This window comes from Dama dama, chromosome 20 (assembly GCF_033118175.1).
Source record: "Dama dama isolate Ldn47 chromosome 20, ASM3311817v1, whole genome shotgun sequence".
In the NCBI taxonomy this organism is placed as follows: domain Eukaryota; kingdom Metazoa; phylum Chordata; class Mammalia; order Artiodactyla; family Cervidae; genus Dama; species Dama dama.
The window spans coordinates 68,973,064-68,993,194 of record NC_083700.1 but is presented as its reverse complement, the minus strand read 5'-3'; the positions used below and the strand labels follow the sequence as shown (position 1 = coordinate 68,993,194).

Sequence of the window (20,131 nt, the reverse complement as noted above, 5' to 3'; positions counted from 1 at the left end):
CTTGTCTAATGATTGCAACATCTGGGACATTTGTGGTCATATTTTCCTATGTTTTCATATGTCTCACAGTTTTCTTTGTTATATGTAAGACAATGTGTTTAAAATAACTTGAGAGAATATATTTTGTTTCCCTTAAAGAGGGCAAGACATTTCAGGACCCTAAGAGTAAGGACTTGATCACTTTTGTCCAATTAGAGATTGAGTTGGGTGGGGGAATCTGCTGAAGCTTTGGCAGGCTCTTGTTCTATGGTTTTGAGGGTGAAATCAAACTTACGCATATTACCAATTCCTCATTCTAGCAAGTCTTTGGAATCTAAGCATGATGGTTATAAATTACTCTCTCTCTCTGCTTTCAATCATAGCCTTCCAACTTCCTGAAATACTAAAAACTCAGCAGAAGTTCCACTGGAGAAATTTAGCAAGAACTAGTTCTCCATCTGAGGGTTTTAAAGACTCTAATCCATCACACTAGCCCAAAAATCTTTGTAAATTTACAACTTATGAAACTATAAATTTTCAATTACCCCAGTAAAATCTCTCTGCCAGACAAGCCCAAGTCTCATCCTACCCATCCCAGATTTTGGCATTTCTGCTTACCTAGGAAGGGCTTCTATTAAGAATTAATTTCCTAGTTTTCTTTTTATTTACAGCTCTCTAGCTCTCAAACAGATATTATATACATGCACAATACATATATATATATGGAGAGAAGGGGCAGAGAGGGACAGAGGGTGAGAGAGTCTGAGAGATACTGGTTACCCATTTTGGCTAGTTGGTATGGGGAAATATGACTTTCCATTTTCTCCTGTTATTCATTGCTAGTTTCATAGCATTGTGTTTGGCAAAGATACTTGATACAATTTCTATCTTCTTGAATTTGTTGAGACAGGTTTTGTGACCTAACACATGATCTTTTCATATACAGAGAATTTTCTATATATGCTAGAGAAGAATGTGTATTCTGCTATGATTCAAAGGAATGTTGTATATATGTCTGGTAGGTCCATTTTGTCTAAAATATTCAAATATAGTTTCTTATTAATTGTTTCTTATAACTTTTCCACTGCTGTGAATCAAGTACTAAAATCTTCTATTATTGTACTATTGCTTATTTCTTCTTTTAGTCCTGCATTTTATATATTTAGGTCCTTCGGTGTGAGGTGCATAAATATTTATATCTTGTTGTGACTTGATCTTTTATCATTATTTAATGACTTTGTTGTCTTTTTTCGCCATTTTTAGCCCATAGTGTATTTTTTTTATATAAGTATCACTACCCCTGCTCTCTATGATTACCATTTGTTTGTAATATCTTTTCCTATTCCTTCACTTTATCCTTAAAGCTAAAGTGAGTCTGCTGTAGGCAACAGTATCAGTGGATCTTGTTTTTTAATCCATTCAGTTATTCTATTTCTTCACTGGAGAATTTAATCCATCTACATTTAAAGTACTTATTGATAGTTAAGGTCTTACTATTGCCATTTTGTTAACTGTTCACTGTTTCACAATTTCTCTGTTCCTTTCTTCTCCTCTTGCTGAATTCCTTTCTGATTTGATGACTTCTTGTGGTGGTATACTTTGATCTCTTTATTTTAATCTTTTGTGTATCTACTACAGGTTTTCCTTTTGTGATTACAATGAGGTTAACATAAAATCTATTATAGTTATGACATGCTATGCTAACATGTTAACACGATAACAGCTTAATTTTGATAACATACAGAAACAATACTTACCCCTTCACTCACATTTTAGGTTATTGATATTACAAAATACATCTTTTTAATATTGTGTATCCAATAACAAATCATTGTAGTTAATAATAAATAGTCAAAATAATATGCATAAAATGTATCTGGGAACACTTTGAGTCTCTGTCTATGCTTGCCTTTGTGTGATTATGTGAAAAGAACATATATCTGCATAATAGCTCCTTTCTCTTGCTTCTGTCCTGTCCATCCTTTTCACCTTCCCAGCAAATGATAGGCACTTTTACCTTCTGTAATTCCAAGACTTACTCCTGTTAGCAGATAAATGTGCAACTTTAGGAAATATTTTCTTCAAAACACAATACAAAGGTCTTAAAAAAACATCAGGTGAATTTCAAGAGAATGAGTCATTCCTTGTGTATTCATGGAATCTCTATTGTCTTTGTACATAAGTATCACTACCATGAACTGAGTGTTTACTGTGATACAGTAATATCCTAAATGCTTTGCATACTTCATCTCATTTATGAAGAAACCAAAATTTCTACTGAGCTTCAATAACTTTATTTATGTCAAGCAATTAATAAAATGACAAAGAATTTAAGCTTAAATATTTCTTATTTCAAAGTTGGTGATCTTAACCATTGCATCCTCTTACTATGCAATTTGGACTAGTGGATTGATTATCAGAGAGAAAATACAAGTTTACTCTTGGTTCTAAGAAATAAAAAGGAGGAAAAGTTGCTAACTGACCTCTTAATTTTCTTTTAAGATGAAATGCTGCTCCTGTAATCCTTGGTGGTTACTGCTTCTGTTAAGAAATCTCTGGGAAGAAATGAAGAGAAAGTTTTTCTTCTTCTATCAGTATCTCACTACTCAAAGAAAAGGCTCATAGTACGTCACCTCTTGGCTCCAATCCCACTTTTTTCCATCACCCTCTTTTTTAGCATAAACTTCTGCTATTTCTTCCTGTTAACCTTGGTTTTGGTATAGCAATTTCCTATTTAAGCAAATTTTGGCCTGGTGTTTGTGTATTAGTTTTAGTGGTGATTTATTTTGAAATACTTCAGTATTATTACTATGTGTAAACAATTTTAATATGTAACAATGCTTTAGAGTGGCTTTATTTGTATAAGGAACATTATAAGTAGTTATTTGTTTGAGAAATTTGTTATGTCTAGCATTTATTTTGAGTTAGAAGAATTTAGCACTCTTGCATATATAAGGTCTAAAAAACTGCAAGTCTAATTCTCTATGGAAAACTATCACCCACAGGCCAAATCTGACCAACTTCCTATTTTGTAAATAAGTTTTTATTGCAACACAACTATACTCATTTATTTTTCATCTTATCCATGGTTGCCTTTGTTTTACAACATGGTATTGAGCAGTTGCAACAGATACCATATGGTCCACAAAATATTAAATATTTACTATCTTGGCTTTACTGAAAAAGTTTGCCAAGGAACAAAATGAGTCTTCTTGTTCACCCTACAAGCAGTGATTTGGGAACCAGGACTCTGGTTCCCAACCAGAACCATCTTATGGTTCAGCCATCTTTAACATGTGTTTTCCAAGATAGCAAAAGAAGAGGAAAAATCATGGAGTTTAGTGCATGATATGTACCTGGAAGGGCTGTCAATCACTTTTCCCCAGATTCCACTGATCAAAATTCAGTCTTTTGCTTCAATTACCTGAGTAGGGAGGTTGGAAAATATAGGCTAATTGTGTCCTGAAGAAACAGAAAGTGAGTTTGGTGAAAAGTGAGCCAGTCTCTGCCAAAGAGACCTTGCAGGTAAAGTTCTGGGGCTTCAGATCTAAGAAGATGTGGTGAGGTAAGAGAAAAAAAAGTCAAAGATATGTTCTAAAATTTTAATATGGGAAACTTCAGATGGTTATGAACCTAGGAGAGGTTGGGCATATAGAATAAAAAGCAAGATTGGGGATGGAGGGAAACAAATAAACAATAATAATAAATTCCATTTCAATGTATGATTTTTAAAAGATTTTAGGCCTTCAAAGTAGAAGTATTTAGCATGCATTTGGAAATATAGGAGCTATATTAAATTTAAGATACAACCCAGAGATACAGAATTTTGATTCTTCAAAATATAAATAGTAAGCAGCGTAAAAGTCATGAGATTGACTTGGGACTGCACATAAATAGGAAAACAGAGCTATAGACAGAAAAAACACTGTGTGTAATATAATATGCATCTGCGTTTTTACAAAGTAATAGAAACACAAAGATGAGTAAAATTGTCTTTGCCTTAAAAAAAGCTCACAGTTGAGTGGGAATCAAGGAAGTTATTGATTACCTGTTGTGTGATAAATGTTATGAAAGGTCTGTAGTATGGAATGGGAGCATATAGGAAGGGTAACAAATATTCAATAATTATTGAATGAAAGAATTATATTAAAATATATGATACAAAATTCTACCATTCCTTGATAAAGTGTCTCACAACTCTCACTTCCATAGTTGACAAATCCTCCTATAACTACACAGAAAAGACTCCTGCCTCCACTACTATACACTTACCTGTATTAAGTGCTTACTCTGTGGAATGCACTATGTTGCTTTTTATGTTTTTCTCATTCAAGTCATATAACAATGCTATGTGACATGGACTATTATTTTTAATTAAGTCCCCGGAAGATATATATTGTTCTAAATACAGAACAGAAAAATGGGGTAACAGAGAGATTATCTAATTTGTTATGGAACTCTACATCTGTCATACTTTTACCACTTCACAGTATCCCCCTTTGTTCTTTTTGAAGGATAATTAAAAAATACCAGTATGACTTGTTCATTAGCTATCTGCAAATTAAAAAGAAAACAGAGAGCTGGTGCCATGGATTTAAATAGACAGTTACGATTTTACAGAAATTTAGGGTAATGCTACTAGGATTTTTTAGCATTCCAGCAAAGAAGCACAATGAATAACTGCTGTTGTAAAATACTTAATTTCTGGAACTTTAGCATAGATTAAGAAAATTAGAGAATTTTCAAAAAGAAACACAAAACTCTGCATATGATAAAATGATGAGCAGTAAAGAGAAATTTTGAATGGCATTAGCTCTACTGCATAAAGTGAACAATGTCATAATAACTGTGAGACATTTATTTTTCTAGATTGAAAATACTACTGAAAATCATCTAAAATTTTACAAAGACTTTTCATGTATTTTTATATTGTTCTTTACATTTTAAATTCTATGCCATATATTACATAGACTTAAAATGATTACATACCATTTCTGGATACTTCACAATCGCAGTTACTTAATTATATGTGTTCTTTCTCTAACTCTCTCCTCTGCTCCCTATATAAGTGAAGGCTAACACAACAAAAGTAAATATACAAAATCTTACAGTCTTCTAGGAAGTTATTACAAATATATAACTTTCCTTTTCAATTTATATTTTCTGAATTCTTATAAGAACACAAGTCACCGATATAATGGTGAAACTTTTATTTTGAAAAAAGAAATTGTTTTAATAAAATAAACATGAAATATAATTAAATATATGAAAGCAGGCTATGAAACTGATCAAACACAACACAGTGTCTGAATAAAAGTCAACAGCTGGGACCAAAGAAACTATTCAAAAGTTGCCATAGAAGCTGTAAATAGATTACAAATTGCTGAACTCACGATATGAAACAATAAAAGTAAAGGTTTTGCAATAATTCCTGCAATAAATTAAGTCAGCTTTCATTGTTCCCTAGCTATCTGGATATATAAGGAATCTTTCGGTGTGCCAAGTCAACCTGATTTAAGTTAAATTATGATCAAGAAGAGATACATTTTAATTATTCTTTATATTTTAGAAGATACATATACAAATCAATCTTGTGACATAGAGTACTTCTTCTTTCACAGTATTATTTCAAAGTCATTTAACTAAACAATGGCCATAATTAAAAATGACCACAGAATGTGATCTGGTTTCAGTTCACTTTGTCATTCCATCAGGAACTTAGTGACTAAATTCTTTTTCACAATTGCAGCTTTTGTTCGAGCATCTTGAAGTCTTTCACAAGCTTTCTGATAGGCAATCATTTCATTAACAAACTTTTCTTCACAGTGTCTTTTATGTATTTCTTGAGCCCTAAGAAGAACAAAGAAAGGTAACAGAATGAGATACTTTTAAATAGCTAAAACCATAACAATCAATCAAACTGTAACTATAATTAGATGTCTTCAAAATATATACATACAAATGGGAGAAAGATAAAGCTCCACTTACTGCATAAAATTTTATTATATCATTAAATAATATTCATCTCTGGCTAATATTTCTAAGTTTTCTATTAGCTGTAACTGAGAATTCTTAAAAACACTGGCTTAGATTCCCAAAGTGGCATCTAAACCAGGCTCTGCCATGATTTGCAGAACTTTTACCTAAGCCTCAAGAAATCCAAGCTCTATCTAGGACTCTATCTGTGGACACTACTCCACAAATTCACATGTTGAAATACTAACCCACAGTACCTTAGAATGTGACTGTATTTGGAGAAAGGTCTTTTAGAGGTGTCCTTCTAAGAATATGAGGGGACATCAATGATACACACACATAAAACAAAAGTTATGTGAGGACACAGTGAGAAGGTTGCCATCTTCAAACCAAGGAGAAAGGCCTCAGGGGAAGCCAAACCTAAAAACATCTTCATCTTGGACTTCTACTCTCCATGACTTGAGAAAACAAATTTCTGTTGCTTAAATAACCTAATCTGTGGTATTTTGCTATGGTAGTCCTAGCAGATCAATAAAGGCTCTTACTATGTTAGAGAAATGTGAACCAGATTACTCAGGCAAACCTGAGAAATGCCATAGGCCTTAGGAGAATTATTTCATTAATCCTCATTCATTCAAGAGTTATATACTATAATGCTTGGTACTATCCCTAGATGCTTGAAACAAAGATAAAGAAGGTATAATTATGAGACACTTATAGAAGGTAAAGAGAAATAAAGGGATATGAATATATAAATGAAATACTTATTATTACACATATATTTGTATTTAGGTATACTCAGAAATGTAGATTTGGGGAGTGGAAGAGAGGCCTAGGTCTAGAAAGTCTGCAACTTATTGATTACATGAGTTTGAATATTACTTAAGTTCTCACTACCTCATTTTCTTCATCTTTTAAAAGGGAATAATTCAACTCATAGGATTTAGTGAAGGACTAAATGAGTTAATGCATTTAAAATCCTGGTGTACCCAACATTTAATAAGGTGTTAACCATAGCCATGGTTCTCATTCAGGTCTTGGGGTCCTCTTTCCAAGATTGCTAGTTGTCAGAATTCATTTCCTTCTCACTCTTCCTACATGACTTCTCTCATTTTCAAGTCAGCAATGTCGTGTCAAATCTTCCTTCTACTTTGAGTCTCTTGACTTTCTCTTCTGTTTCTGTGTTTAAAGACTCATAAGCTATACTGGGCCCACCTGAATAATCCACAATAATCTTCCTATTTTAAGGTCAAACCTCAATTACAGGCGCAGAGTCCCTTTACCACATAAGGTAGCACATCCCCAAGTGCAGTACTGATGGGGACAAAGCCAGGTTTCCCCAAGATGTGCCACTCTGGTACAAGAATTATTTTGAGCTAAAAACCATCTAGGCCCAAAAGAATCTTTGAACTTTCCCCTTATTGCCTAAAAGAATTTAAAATTGAGGGTATGTTCCAGAAAGAAGCTGTCACCATAGATAGCTACAATAAAGTGTTAGATATTGTAGACAGGGAGGAACCCAGTAAAGCCCATTTGATCAAAATTTACTCTGCAACTATTGTTTTTGGATGGCCCTGCAAACATTTTTTTTTTTTATCAAACATTAACTCTTTTGGCTCTTCCTGTGAATAACCTTACTTCCTTGAAACCTCAGACCCCTACCTTCTTCTCCTCAGTCTAGTATACATACACACACACACACACACACACACACACACACACACACATATGAAGATTTCCAAAGACAACAAGGCAAGTTATGGTTTATCTGCCTTGATGTCTTTGGAATTCCTCACACTTATGTGAATTCCCTTTGTACATGTAATTTGATTTTCTCCTGTCAATCTGTCTTATGCTATTTTAATTGCCAGCCAAAAGGAACTAATGGGGAGAGAGGAAATTCCATCTCCTTCCCCAACAGTGGACATCCTTGATGGCTCAGATGGTAAAGAATCTGCCTGCATTGCAGGAGACCTGGGTTGGGAAGATCCCCTGGAGAAGAGAATAGCTACCCACTCCAGTATCTTATCCTATTACATAGTCCTAGGGATCAGGGCATGGTATCTTCTTGGGGGCCATGATTCTGCCTAGCACAGAGGTCTTGCATTACCCATTTCAAGACTAACTAAGAGCAAAAATAGAGGAATTATTAGTTTTAAACAGGAAAATAGGAACCTAATCTTGAGACAGAAAATGAAATGATAAATATAGGATATGTAGAATCTTGTGGGTTCCCAGGTGATGCCAGTGGTAAAGAACCTGTTTGCTAATGCAGGAGATTTAAGACATGTGGGTTTGACCCCTGGGTTGGAAAGATCCCCTGGCGGAGGGCATGGCAACCAATTCCAGTATTCTTGCCTGGAGAATCCTGTGGACAGAGGAGCCAGGAGGGCTACAGTCCATAGGGTCACAAAGAGTTGTGATACAACTGAAGTGACTTAGCATGCATGCAGACAGAATTTTATAGATAGTGTAAGAGAAAGTGAAACAAATTCAAGCTTGCAGGACTAAAATTCCTTTGGGATAAAGTGAGTGACTTGCTGTGGAGGAAAGGTAAGAGGTGGCATTTGCATAGGAAACTCTATAGCTGATGAAGTTTGAAATATTTTGTAGGTAATGAGAGAAACAGCACTAACTTGAGAGAACTGCTACAGTTGGATGCCACAGAATTGAAACCAGCATAAATATACAAGTCACTGATGCCTTCCAGCCATTTTTACCTGAATACAAAAAATGAAGAAACATAATCGGACTGTTCCAGCATAGGGGCTGAGGTGGATGCAATGAAAGGAAAGGATATCAGAGACACTGGATGAAATGGAAAAAAGAATTCAATGTAAGAATCCAGGAAGCTACATTAGAAAGTCTATAAGAAGGGTTATTTGAGGGATGAGTGTCATAATATATTTGAAGAATACATGTGGGGAAAGGAAAGGAAAAAAAGAATTGAAAATATAAAAGATTTTAGTCATAAATAAATATACAGGAATTTAAAATTTAAGAGGTGGGGCAGTTCCAAGAGACAAGGGGGCACTTCTATGATTGCGGAAATAAGTTAAAAGGCTGGTAGGATTCAAAAATGTTTAGGTTAGGCAATTGAGAGAGTTGTTCTTATGAATTCCAAAGTTAACTGGGATAAAGGCAGAAGTTGGATAAAGGAAAGCTTCATGCATCAACATAGAAAGACTACAGGGAATGACAGGAAGTCAACTGATGACAAAAATTAAGGACAAGAATATGATGTAACTGGATAACTGCCTTAGGTGCCAGATCTTCCAAGCTAAATGATACTCTGCTCTAAAATGGGTACAATCCTGTTCTGCCCTGAGCAGCGTCACCACTTTTTTTAGAGTAGGGACAAGAATATTTGGGGAAACTTATGACCAGGTTTTTACCTGATATAGAACTTCTTTCATTTTAAAGACTCTTAAATTCATTCTTAAACACTCCTGTGGGTATTTTATCAACTTCCTAAACTAGAGCTTTACAGTTCCCCTTTTTCCTCATTCCAGAACAGGATCATGAAGCTATTTTCTCAGTAATGACTTTGCTAGCTATTGAGATTCATTAGAATGCTTTTAGTGGTGTTTGATACATTAATGAAGACTCATCTGGCAAAAAAAGAAGTGAAAAACTTCTGAAGTCTTTACACAGATTTTACTTTTTTTGAATCACAGCTCTTTTCTGCACATTGGTACTCAATCTTTACTTGAAAATATTTATAAGACGACTCTTAATGCCTTTTAGGAAACATTACTGACATAATCAGAACATTGCCTTACTCCTGTGTGCTTTCAAGGATATCTTTGCAGCAGCTTACAAGAAAAGATAATTCAGTTAATACACATCAGGAAGCTTACTTGACTCTGTATCTTCTACAAATTAATGATGGCCAGATATTCAATTTGCTGTAATAAAACTAAGTTGATTAAATTTTCTTTAACACTGATATGGGCTAGACTTGTATTCTGATATAATAGACTAGCTTTCCTTCTCTTTTCATTCGCTCCTCCAAAATATATTTTCTATTAAATTATAAAAATTTATTTCCAAAATCTTTCTCCCCCTCCCCAACGTGGTATACATTAAGGAAAATATTTGTAAATTTTGGAGGAGAAAATATAAAATATTTTTCATACTTAAAAAGCTATTATATAAAGTACCTCAGTAAATAGTTTTAAATTTGCTTATAACTAGGAAAAGACAAATGCATTCTTTTTATTTTATACTTTTTTCTAGTACAGACTACTTTTTAAAACAACAGCATTAAAAATGTAAATGAAATAAGCAGTTATGCAGGAGACTTGGGGTTTGATCTCTGGGTCAAGAAGTTTCCCTGGAGAAGAAAATGGCAACTCACTTCAATATTCTTGCCTGGCGAATCCCATGGAGAGAGGAGTCTGGCGGGCTACAGTCCATGGAGTCGCAAGGAATCAGACATGACTGAGGGACTAACACTTTCCTGATCTTTATGTATTTCCAGATAAGCCTTAAACATATGCATTTATGGTTTGACCACTTAAAATATTACCAGGATAAAACTGTGGGTGACAAGCCTCAATCTAATATCAGAAAAAACAAACAAACAAACAAACCTGTGTGAAGAACACACAAGGGTAAAAAAGGGTTAAAAAATTACTGGGGTCCTGTCTAGCGTACCCTTTAGTATTATGTGTGTCTTTCCATCTCTCTGAGCTTTCCTGCAACTCTAAGTTGAGGAAGAGGTGAATGACCAAACCTCTAGAAACTTGATGGAGAAGACAATGACTGAGATCTGTTGACCTTGCCATTTTTTACTGTGCTTTTCTTTGTAACCTATCATAATTGGTTCTCTGTCCCGAATACCTCTTTGTATATTTAGCTGAAGATGGTATTTATGGTGATGGCTTCAGCTATTTGCGGGGGGGGGGTGGGGTGGGGGGGGGGGGTGGGGGGGGTGGTGCCCAGTACTCAGTTTTTCTGGGTCTCTCCCATGTATAGATGTTATTAAACTTTTGTTTGATTTTCTCTCATTACTCTGTCTTTTATCAATTTAATTCTTAAACCAGCCAGGAGAACCTAGAAGGCAGAGGCAAATTTCTTCCTCCCTGACAACTTAAAAGCTTATATAAAAACTGTACCTACCTAATTTCCTTCATTTGTTTAAGTAAATCCCTTTGGTACTTTTCAGTTGCCAGTTTTTGCTGAACAATCAGACTTTTCTCTTTCAAGGCAGCCTGCTTACTCTTCAATCTGTCAATTGCAGTCATTCCTCTGGTCAAAAGAGCGCACTCATTATTTAGGTTCTGAATTAATAAACGGTCTTTAGCCTTTTGTTTTTTTTCTTCTAGGAACTGAGCTCTTCTCTCTTTAACTTTCTCAAGGTAGCTGGATCTATCCTGATAAAGTTGTTGTAAACCGTCCTGAATTATCTCATCATCTCTTGTAGTCAGTTTATGTGTAGCATATATTTTATTATTTAAATTTTCTCTAATAGTTATTCTAGTTCGTTCTTGGGCCTTTTTTGCCATGCCTACAGCTGTTACTTTATTTTTACTGCTTTCCTGCTTCTTTTGTTCTGAGAAATATTTATCAACATCACAAAGTGCTTGGAGTTTCATACCAGCTCTGTGTGTTGCCAAGAACTCTCTTCTTATTCTCTTTTCCATCAGCATGTCTTTTATTTTAATTACTGGTTTTTGATGAGCAGGAGAAAATGGCTGGGCATACGTAGGAAAATAATCTTGTTCTTTTGCTCTCAATAGTGCAGCGTATCTCAATGAATCTAAAGTATGTATGGGTAGTTTCAACACTGATATCCTAAAACTGACATCCAATTCTTCATCCTCAGTTTCATCTTCAGACTCTTTCTGACCTACATCACACAGCAGACAAATATAATCCATTACACAAGTGTTAAGCACAGTTTATTTTCTGTCCCAATTGTTTTGAGAGCTACATTAATAAATTTGACAAGAACCTACTATTTACCTTATTAAGAAACATTTTCCCAACTGATATTCCTTTTCAGTTTGTGATTTAATCATGATTTTGGAGAGAAAAATCACTATTGGAACATTTTAACAAAGGAATACACAGATTACTGTATTTCCCTTATTATTTCTCACAGTTATTTAACTTGCACTGAGTCAGTAGCAGCATTTTATCTTATACTAAGTATGTAATTATACACATCATTTTTACATATAGTTATTATTATCTTGGGATTCCCTGGTAGCTCAGTAGTACAAGAATCTACCTGCAATGCAGGAGATGTGGGCTCAATCCCTGGGTCAGAAAGACCCCCTGGAGAAGGAGATGGCAACCCACTCTAGTATTCTTGCCTGGAGAATTCCATAGATAAAGGAATATGGCAGGGTGCCATCTGTGGGATTACAAAAAGTCAGATGCGACTTAGCAACTAAACAACAATAATTATTATCTCACATTTGTAAAAGACTTGTAATTCATTTTACCTTATTTTTCTTAACTCTAGTGAGAACTAATAGCTGCTATCAAAATTGTTTTTCTCTTCATTGAACACGCAAAGAAACAAAATCTCTCAGCTTCCTCTATTCTTATGTGTGGCCGTGAGATTAAATCTTCTCCAGGACAATGTGCATAGAAGTTATATGGGTAATATCTGGACCAAGACTATTAAAACACAATGTGTTTCTTCTGTATTTTCTTTCTGCTTCTGACTCACTACACAGAGATGAGGATAAAGTGCTAGAAGACGGTAGATCGACAGACTCTGGCTCCCTGAATCTCTGATTTTTCAAAAAAGTACTCAGTGAACAGGATTATCCAACTTGGACTCTTATGGAAGCCAGAAATAAAAGGCAATTATGTTTGATCAACATACATTTCTGGGTTTATTTTTTTATCATAGCCAACCCATCCAATATAGCAATCTAAATGAATCACATTATTGTTCATTTATTTTCTGACAAGCCAGTGGATGAAGTGAGGCTCAGGTGGCAAATACAGGTGAAAAAAAATGCTGATTAATCTTCAGAAAAAATGTTTCCCATGATTGATTGATTACCACTCTCTATTAAAACTGCATTGCTGCTAACTCTCATCTATGAGGGTTCTATCTTTTCTAATCTTTTAATCTTCTAATAGAAGATACTTTTAAAGTTTCATATGTCATAATGCCAAATTTTATGGTGGAGCATTTATGGAAGTTAAGGTGGCCATGAAGAATGGCAGAGCCTGTGGGCTAGTCAGGCAGTAGGAAAGAAGTGGACAGGTAGGATTATCACTAATGGCCTCAGGAATATTAACATTAGAAAAGGAAGCAGATTCTACAGCTAACAAGTGGAAAAGGTAATCCACCAGGATACAAAGCCAAAGTGTCCAGAAACAAGTATTAAGAGTTTGAGTCTATAGCAAGGCACTATAGACTCTGAGGGATGAAAGCCAGAATTTCAAGTCTAGAGCAAACAGGGTATGGTCTGGAATGACTATAAAAAAGGCACTCTTATGCATAAATTTAATTTTATGTGGATAGCTTGACATGAGAAAGTTGGCCAAGAATTAAAGGTCAAGCCCAGAAAACACAATGATCCTAAAGGTTCTGGTTACCAATTCTGATTTGTGTGTGGTGGAGTTTTCCTAAGCAATACTCTTGACAATAGCTGGGTGTCCTACAATTCAACTTAATTCTAGCACTATCTACCTAGAGATAGGATCACATCCCACAGGTTGTGAGCTCAGTCCTACCAGGCTGTCTGCCCACTTCCCTCTCTGGATACCGATTGCAAGTCTATCGCAGGAGAGAAAAGGGCAGGGAACAATATTTAAAAGAATGACATAGCTCATGAGGAAACATAAAAACTGGTTAGAACCTACTAGGCCCAAGATGGCTGAAGATTCAACTTACAGCAGACCTTGAGCCTCATTATACCTTCACTGTAATACATTAGTAAGCTAAAAGACTCCCACAGGCACCATGACAGTTCTGAGGCTGATCATAAAAGGCCAAAAAGTGAGTGGTGGCCCAATTTCTGGAAATTTCCTCCCCTTCTGCCAAACAGTTGTAGTAATCCTCTCACTTCTAGCCTGTGAAATTGTGTGCATGTGTTAGTGGCTCAGTCATGTCTGACTCTTTGTGACTCCATGAACCCTAGCCTGCCAGGTTCCTCTGTCCTTGGAATTCTCCAGGCAAGCATACTGGAGTAGGATCTTCCTGACCCAGGGATCGAACCCAAGTCTCCTGCATTGCAGGAAGATACTTTACTGTCTGAGCCACCAAGGATTTACTAGGTGTAGGCAAGTTATTTACTTCTTTGTACTTCAGTATGACAACTGTGAATGGATATAGTAGGGTTCCCAGTTTATAGGATTCTAACTGCATTAAATGGCTTAAGATAAAGAGCCCAACAAGGTATATATTATTATTAGAACAACGCCTGACAAAGAGTAAGAACAATGTTAGGGTGTTTTTTTCCCATTATATTTGATATGGCAAACAAGGAGTTTATCTTATCTCTTTAATTCCATCAATGGTATTATGTTCAAATACCCATGTAATTTAGTAATGAATAGGGAAAAGACAGCAAGGTACTTTTTCACACTCCTCAACATCCACTGGACACTTAACATAGAAAGTACAGGAAAGCCTTCTTTGTATATGTATTTTATTTCAAGACTGTACAATTCATCTTATTCATCATAGGAAAAATATTAATAGAAGTCAAGTGATAGAAGTGTTCTCATGTTTCCATAACCAAATATATAAACTTATCTGTATATTCATGCATCTTCTACCCTGAAATTCTTCACACATGCTTTGGCCAGATCCCCTGTAGCTTTGCTTCTATGATTATCTTAGCTTTCTCTTTTATCATCCCTCTCTACTGGATCATTCACAGCCATGTTTAAACAACCATAACCACCTCTACCACCATCAACGCAAGAACCACATTTCCTTGACCCTCATTGCCCTCTAGTTATCATTCTATTTTTCCTATTCAATTTTAGAATGAAAACTATTGAGAAAGTTGTCTCCCTGTACTATGTTGTTTTATTCACCTTTTATTAACTCGTCAATTTACCATTTTCATTTAAATATGGACTTTAACTCTACTGTTCTCACCCACCCATCAAGCTCTCCCTGACAAAAGCTTCTATGATGGTGAGTATAAAGGAAAACTTTTTCTCTGTTCTAATCTTTCTTGAACTTTCAATGGCATTTAACAGAGTTGATTGTTTATCCTTGAAAAACATTTTTTTCATATTTTCTGATTTCTAGATTCTCTAAAACTCTCCTGGTATCATGAAGATATCTCATCTCCCCTATATTGTCTAAAGCTCTCCTTATTTTTCTTTTAGCTTTCTGATAACTTCTTCTTAGTTTTGTTTTTAGACTCTTTACTTTTCATCAAATTTCTGGAGTGGCTGAAGATTTGATACTATGTCCTCTTCCCATCTCCACTTTCTCTGCTGAAGTGAATCACTCATGGCCTTAAATATCAGCCTCTATGCTGATAACTCTCAATTTTACCATTTCAAGTTGGAAGTCATATACGTATTTTTCAAACTTGGCACATTCAAAACAATTTCAAAAGATCTCATTTGCTACCAGTAATCAATTGCCTCTAAAAATTAACCCTCCCTATCTCAACAAATAATACCTAATAGCTTATTCAATTTTATCAATCAGTCCTATAGATTTTATCTCAAAAATATAGTTCAAATTAACTGATTTTTTGTTCCATTTCCTTGCTATTACAATACTTCAGGTTTTTATTAACTCTTACTTTGACTATTTGCAATGACTTCTTAAGTGGCCTCTGCATTTTTCAACACACATTCCACACAGTGATCAAGCCAGAGTAATCTCTTAAAATTGTGGGCTTAAAGATCTATGACTTATGTATGCCTTCATGATAAAATTCAAGTTCCTTGCCATAGCCTACAAAACCTTGCATGATTTTATACTTGTTTTCTCACCCAGTACAGTCTTCCAAGTATTTCTAACATGCATTTCTAACTGCTATAGGCAAGACATGAATGATTTGTGGAGTAATTTCCAGGCACAGTTTTTGAGTGCCAGAACTATAAAAGAGAAAACAAGATCAGGTCCTTTGACTATAGTTTTACAAATAGAAAGTTCAATTTGACTTTGTTAAATAAATATGTGTGTACCTAAGTAACAGTTCGGTTTACTCTTAAGGAGAGACATTATTTTATATTTGCATTATTATAAAGCTCATGTTTTCGGTATGTGGGAAAATATAATGAGCTTGCAAAATGTATACGTAAGAGAATAGGAAGCAAGGCATTCCCAGGAAAAAAGAATTTCATAATCAAAGATGCAGATGTGAAAAAAAGAACAAAATGTGAAATTTGGTTTTACAAAATATAAGGTCAGCAGCTTTTATCAGCAGTTAGTTGCTAGAAATGTCCAGTAAGCAAGAAGGTACATGAACAGAATCTAAATGCTGAAAGATAGGGAGAGAAACATTTGGGAATCAATAGCACAGAGTTTTTAGGTATAACTCTGAACATAATCAAGGGAAGGCAAGAGAGCTAAAGACAGAATCTTGGGAAATCAATAATTATCAAGTACATACTAGGTAAACCAAACATTAAGGAGGAAAAATGTTTCCCAGACTCTTTGTATGTAAGTCTCTAAAGAAATCACTATATGTAAAGGAAACTGGTATATGTATGCACCCTGGTTTGCCATGGATAGTCCCAGTTTATGCCTACCATCCTGGTGAAGTTTAGCTTCAGAAGTGACCTAGTTTGGAAGAAAATTATATGGTCACCCTAGCTATATGGATACTGCCCAATGATAGACAAGAAGGAGGAAAGTAACACTGTGTGATCTTCATTGTTAAAGTTAAATAAAGATCTTAGTACAATGCCCAGGACTTAGTAGAAATATAATAAATGTTTCTGTTAAAACTTAGGTTAAGAAACCCCTGAGGCTCCAAGAAAGTTACAACCATGCCTATTTTTGCCAATCTATGCTAAGCAATTTAAAGAATGTCTAGTCCATTCTTTCAATAAATATGTCTACTACTTTCAACAAACATTTTTTCTAGAGACAGTTAGGCCAGCTCAAGGACACTCCCAGTTTGGTTTGAAGGCTATTGATGACAGATTTGCACTTACTTCTTACTTCTTCATTTTCCTTTCAGTATTCCCCATATCTCGCATTATTCCCTTTAAAAAACCTACACTTCAAATATAAAAGATACAACTTCTGAAAGGACTTAGATACTTCTTATCTTTGTCTCCCACTATTTCCAATACTTTGAAAGACCCCACACGAATCAACACCTATAAAAAGATTTTATCTTGAGTAACATAAGTGCTGTCATCTATTGAGCCCTTACCATGTGGCACCTGCTGGGCTTATCTTCTTCTGCACATATTTTTACCATTTACATTGATTACCTCATAAGATAGATATTACTGACCAGTAATCATAAGAATATAGTTAATATTTACTGAATGATTACTATATGTCAAACTGTTTTGATTCCTTTGAACAAATTTACCAAATATGAGGTAAGTTCAGTTCAGTTGCTCAGTCGTGTCCCACTCTTTGCGACCCCATGGATTGCAGTATGCCACGCCTCCCTGTCCATCACCAACTCCCGGAGTTTACGCAAACTCATGTCCATTGAGTCGGTGATGCCATCCAACTATCTCATCATCTGTCATCCCCTTCTCCTCTCGCCTTCCATCTTTCCCAGTATCAGTGTCTTTTCAAATGAGTCAACTCTTCGCATCAAGTGGCCAAAGTATTGGAGTTTCAGCTTCAACATCAGTCCTTCCAATGACTATTCAGGACTGATTTCCTTTATGAGGGATTGGTTTTATCTCCTTGCAGTCCAAGGGACTGTCAAGAGCGTTCTCCAACAACACAGTTCAAAAGCATCAATTCATCAGCGCTCAGCTTTCTTTATAGTCCAACTCTCACATCCATACATGAATACTGGAAAAACCATAGCCTTGATTAGATGGACTTTTGTTGGCAAAGTAATGTCTCTGCTTTTTAATATGCTTTCTAGGTTGGTCATAACTTTTCTTCCAAGGTGTAAGCGTCTTTTTATTTCATGGCTGCAATCACCATCTGCAGTGATTTTGGAGCCCAAGAAAATAAAGTCAGCCACTGTTTCCCCATCTATTTGCCATGAAGTGATGGGACCGGATGACATGATCTTAATTTTCTGAATGTTGAGCTTTAAGCCAACTTTTTCACTCTCCTCTTTCACTTTCATCAAGAGGCTCTTTACTTCTTCACTTTCTGCCATAAGGGTGGTGTCATCTGCATATCTGAGGTGACTGATATTTCTCCCAGCAATCTTGATTCCAGCTTGTGCTTTATCCAGCCCAGCATTTCTCATGATGTACTCTGCATGTAAGTTAAATAAGCAGGGTGAAAATATGCAGCCTTAATGTACTCCTTTTCCTATCTGGAACCAGTCTGTTGTTCCATGTCCAGCTCTAACTGTTGCTTCCTGACCTGCATACAGATTTCTCAAGAGGCAGGTCAAGTAGTCTGGTATTTCCATCTCTTTCAGAGTTTTCCACAGTTTATTGTGATCCACACAGTCAAAGGCTTTGGCATAGTCATTAAAGCAGAAATGGATGTTTTTCTGGAAATCTCTAGCTTTTTGGATGATCCAGCAGATGTTGGCAATTTGATCTCTGGTTCCTCTGCCTTTTCTAAAACCAGCTTGAACATCTGGAAGTTCACAGTTCAAATAGTGTTGAAGCCTCGGTTGGAGAATTTTGAGCATTACTTTAAAAGCGTGTGAGATGAGTGCAATTGTGCAGTAGTTTGAGCACTCTTTGGCATTGCCTTTCTTAGGGACTGGAATGAAAACTGACCTTTTCAGGTCCTGTGGCCACTGCTGAGTTTTCCAAATGTGCTGATATATTCAGTGCAGCACTTTCACAGCAACATCTTTTAGGATTTGAAATAGCTCAACTGGAATTCCATCACATCCACTAGCTTTGTTTGTAGTGATGCTTCTTCTTTTTTTTTTTTAGATGTGGTGAAATTTTTAATTTTTTTTTTTTATTTTTTATTATTATTATTTTTTTTTCCAGTGGGTTTTGTCATACATTGATATGAATCAGCCATGGATTTACATGTATTCCCAATCCCGATCCCCCCTCCCACCTCCCTCTCCACCCGATTCCTCAGGCCCACTTGACTTCACATTCCAGGATGTCTGGCTCTAGGTGAGTGTGAGTGATCACACCATTGTGATTATCTGGGTTAAGATCTTTTTTGTACAGTTCCTCTGTGTATCCTGCCACCTCTTCTTAATATCTTCTGCTTCTGTTAGGTCTCTACCATTTCTGTCCTTTATTGAGCCTATATTTTCATGAAATGTTCCCTTGGTATCTCTAATTTTCTTGAAGAGATCTCTAGTCTTTCCCATTCTATTGTTTTCCTCTCTTTCTTTGCACTGATCACTGAGGAAAGCTTTCTTATCTCTCCTTGCTATTCTTTGGAACTCTGCATTCAAATGAGTATATTTTTACTTTTCTCCTTTTTTTTTTTTTTTGTTTGTCTTCCTTTCACAGCTATTTATAAGGCCTCCTCAGAAAGCCATTGTGCTTTTTTTTCATTTCTTTTTCTTGGGGAGGGTCTTGCTTCCTGTCTCCTGTACAATGTCACGAACCTCTGTTCATAGTTCATCAGGCATTCTGTCAGATCTAGTTCCTTAAATCTATTTCTCACCTCCACTGTATAATCATTAGAGATTTGATTTAGGTAATACCTGAAAGGTCTAGTGGTTTTCCCTACTTTCTTCAATTTAAGTCTGAATTTGGCCATAAGGAGTTCATGATCTGAGCCACAGTCAGCTCCTGGTCTTGTTTTTGTTGACTGTATGGAGCTTCCCCATCTTTGGCTGTAAAGAATATAATCAATCTGATTTTGCTGTTGACCATCTGGTGATGTCCATATATAGAGTCTTCTCTTGTGTTGTTGGAAGAGTGTGTTTGCTATGACCAGTGCATTCTCTTGGCAGAACTCTATTAGCCTTTGCCCTGCTTCATTCTGTATTCCAAGACCAAGTTTGCCTGTTACTCCAGGTGTTTCTTGACTTCCTACTTTTGCATTCCAGTCCCCTATAATGAAAAGGACATCTTTTTTGGGTGTTAATTAATTCTAGACATTCTTGTAGGTCTTCAAAGAACCATTCAACTTAAGCTT

At 35.6% G+C, this 20,131-nt stretch overlaps 1 protein-coding gene across 1 annotated transcript in view; it reads right to left on the bottom strand.

Annotated features, from left to right (window-relative positions):
• Positions 1 to 5,755: 5,755 nt before the first annotated feature.
• LRRIQ3 (leucine rich repeats and IQ motif containing 3) overlaps positions 5,756 to 20,131 on the bottom strand; it is a 199,303-nt gene continuing 184,927 nt past the window's right edge. Inside the window, exons 7-8 of the mRNA XM_061121611.1 lie at positions 11,558 to 11,809; positions 5,756 to 5,829 (exon numbers count right to left, since the gene is read on the bottom strand). Of these exons, the coding sequence (XP_060977594.1) occupies positions 5,777 to 5,829; positions 11,558 to 11,809 (305 nt within the window). The 3' untranslated portion in view covers positions 5,756 to 5,776. The remainder of the gene's footprint in view (positions 5,830 to 11,557; positions 11,810 to 20,131) is intronic.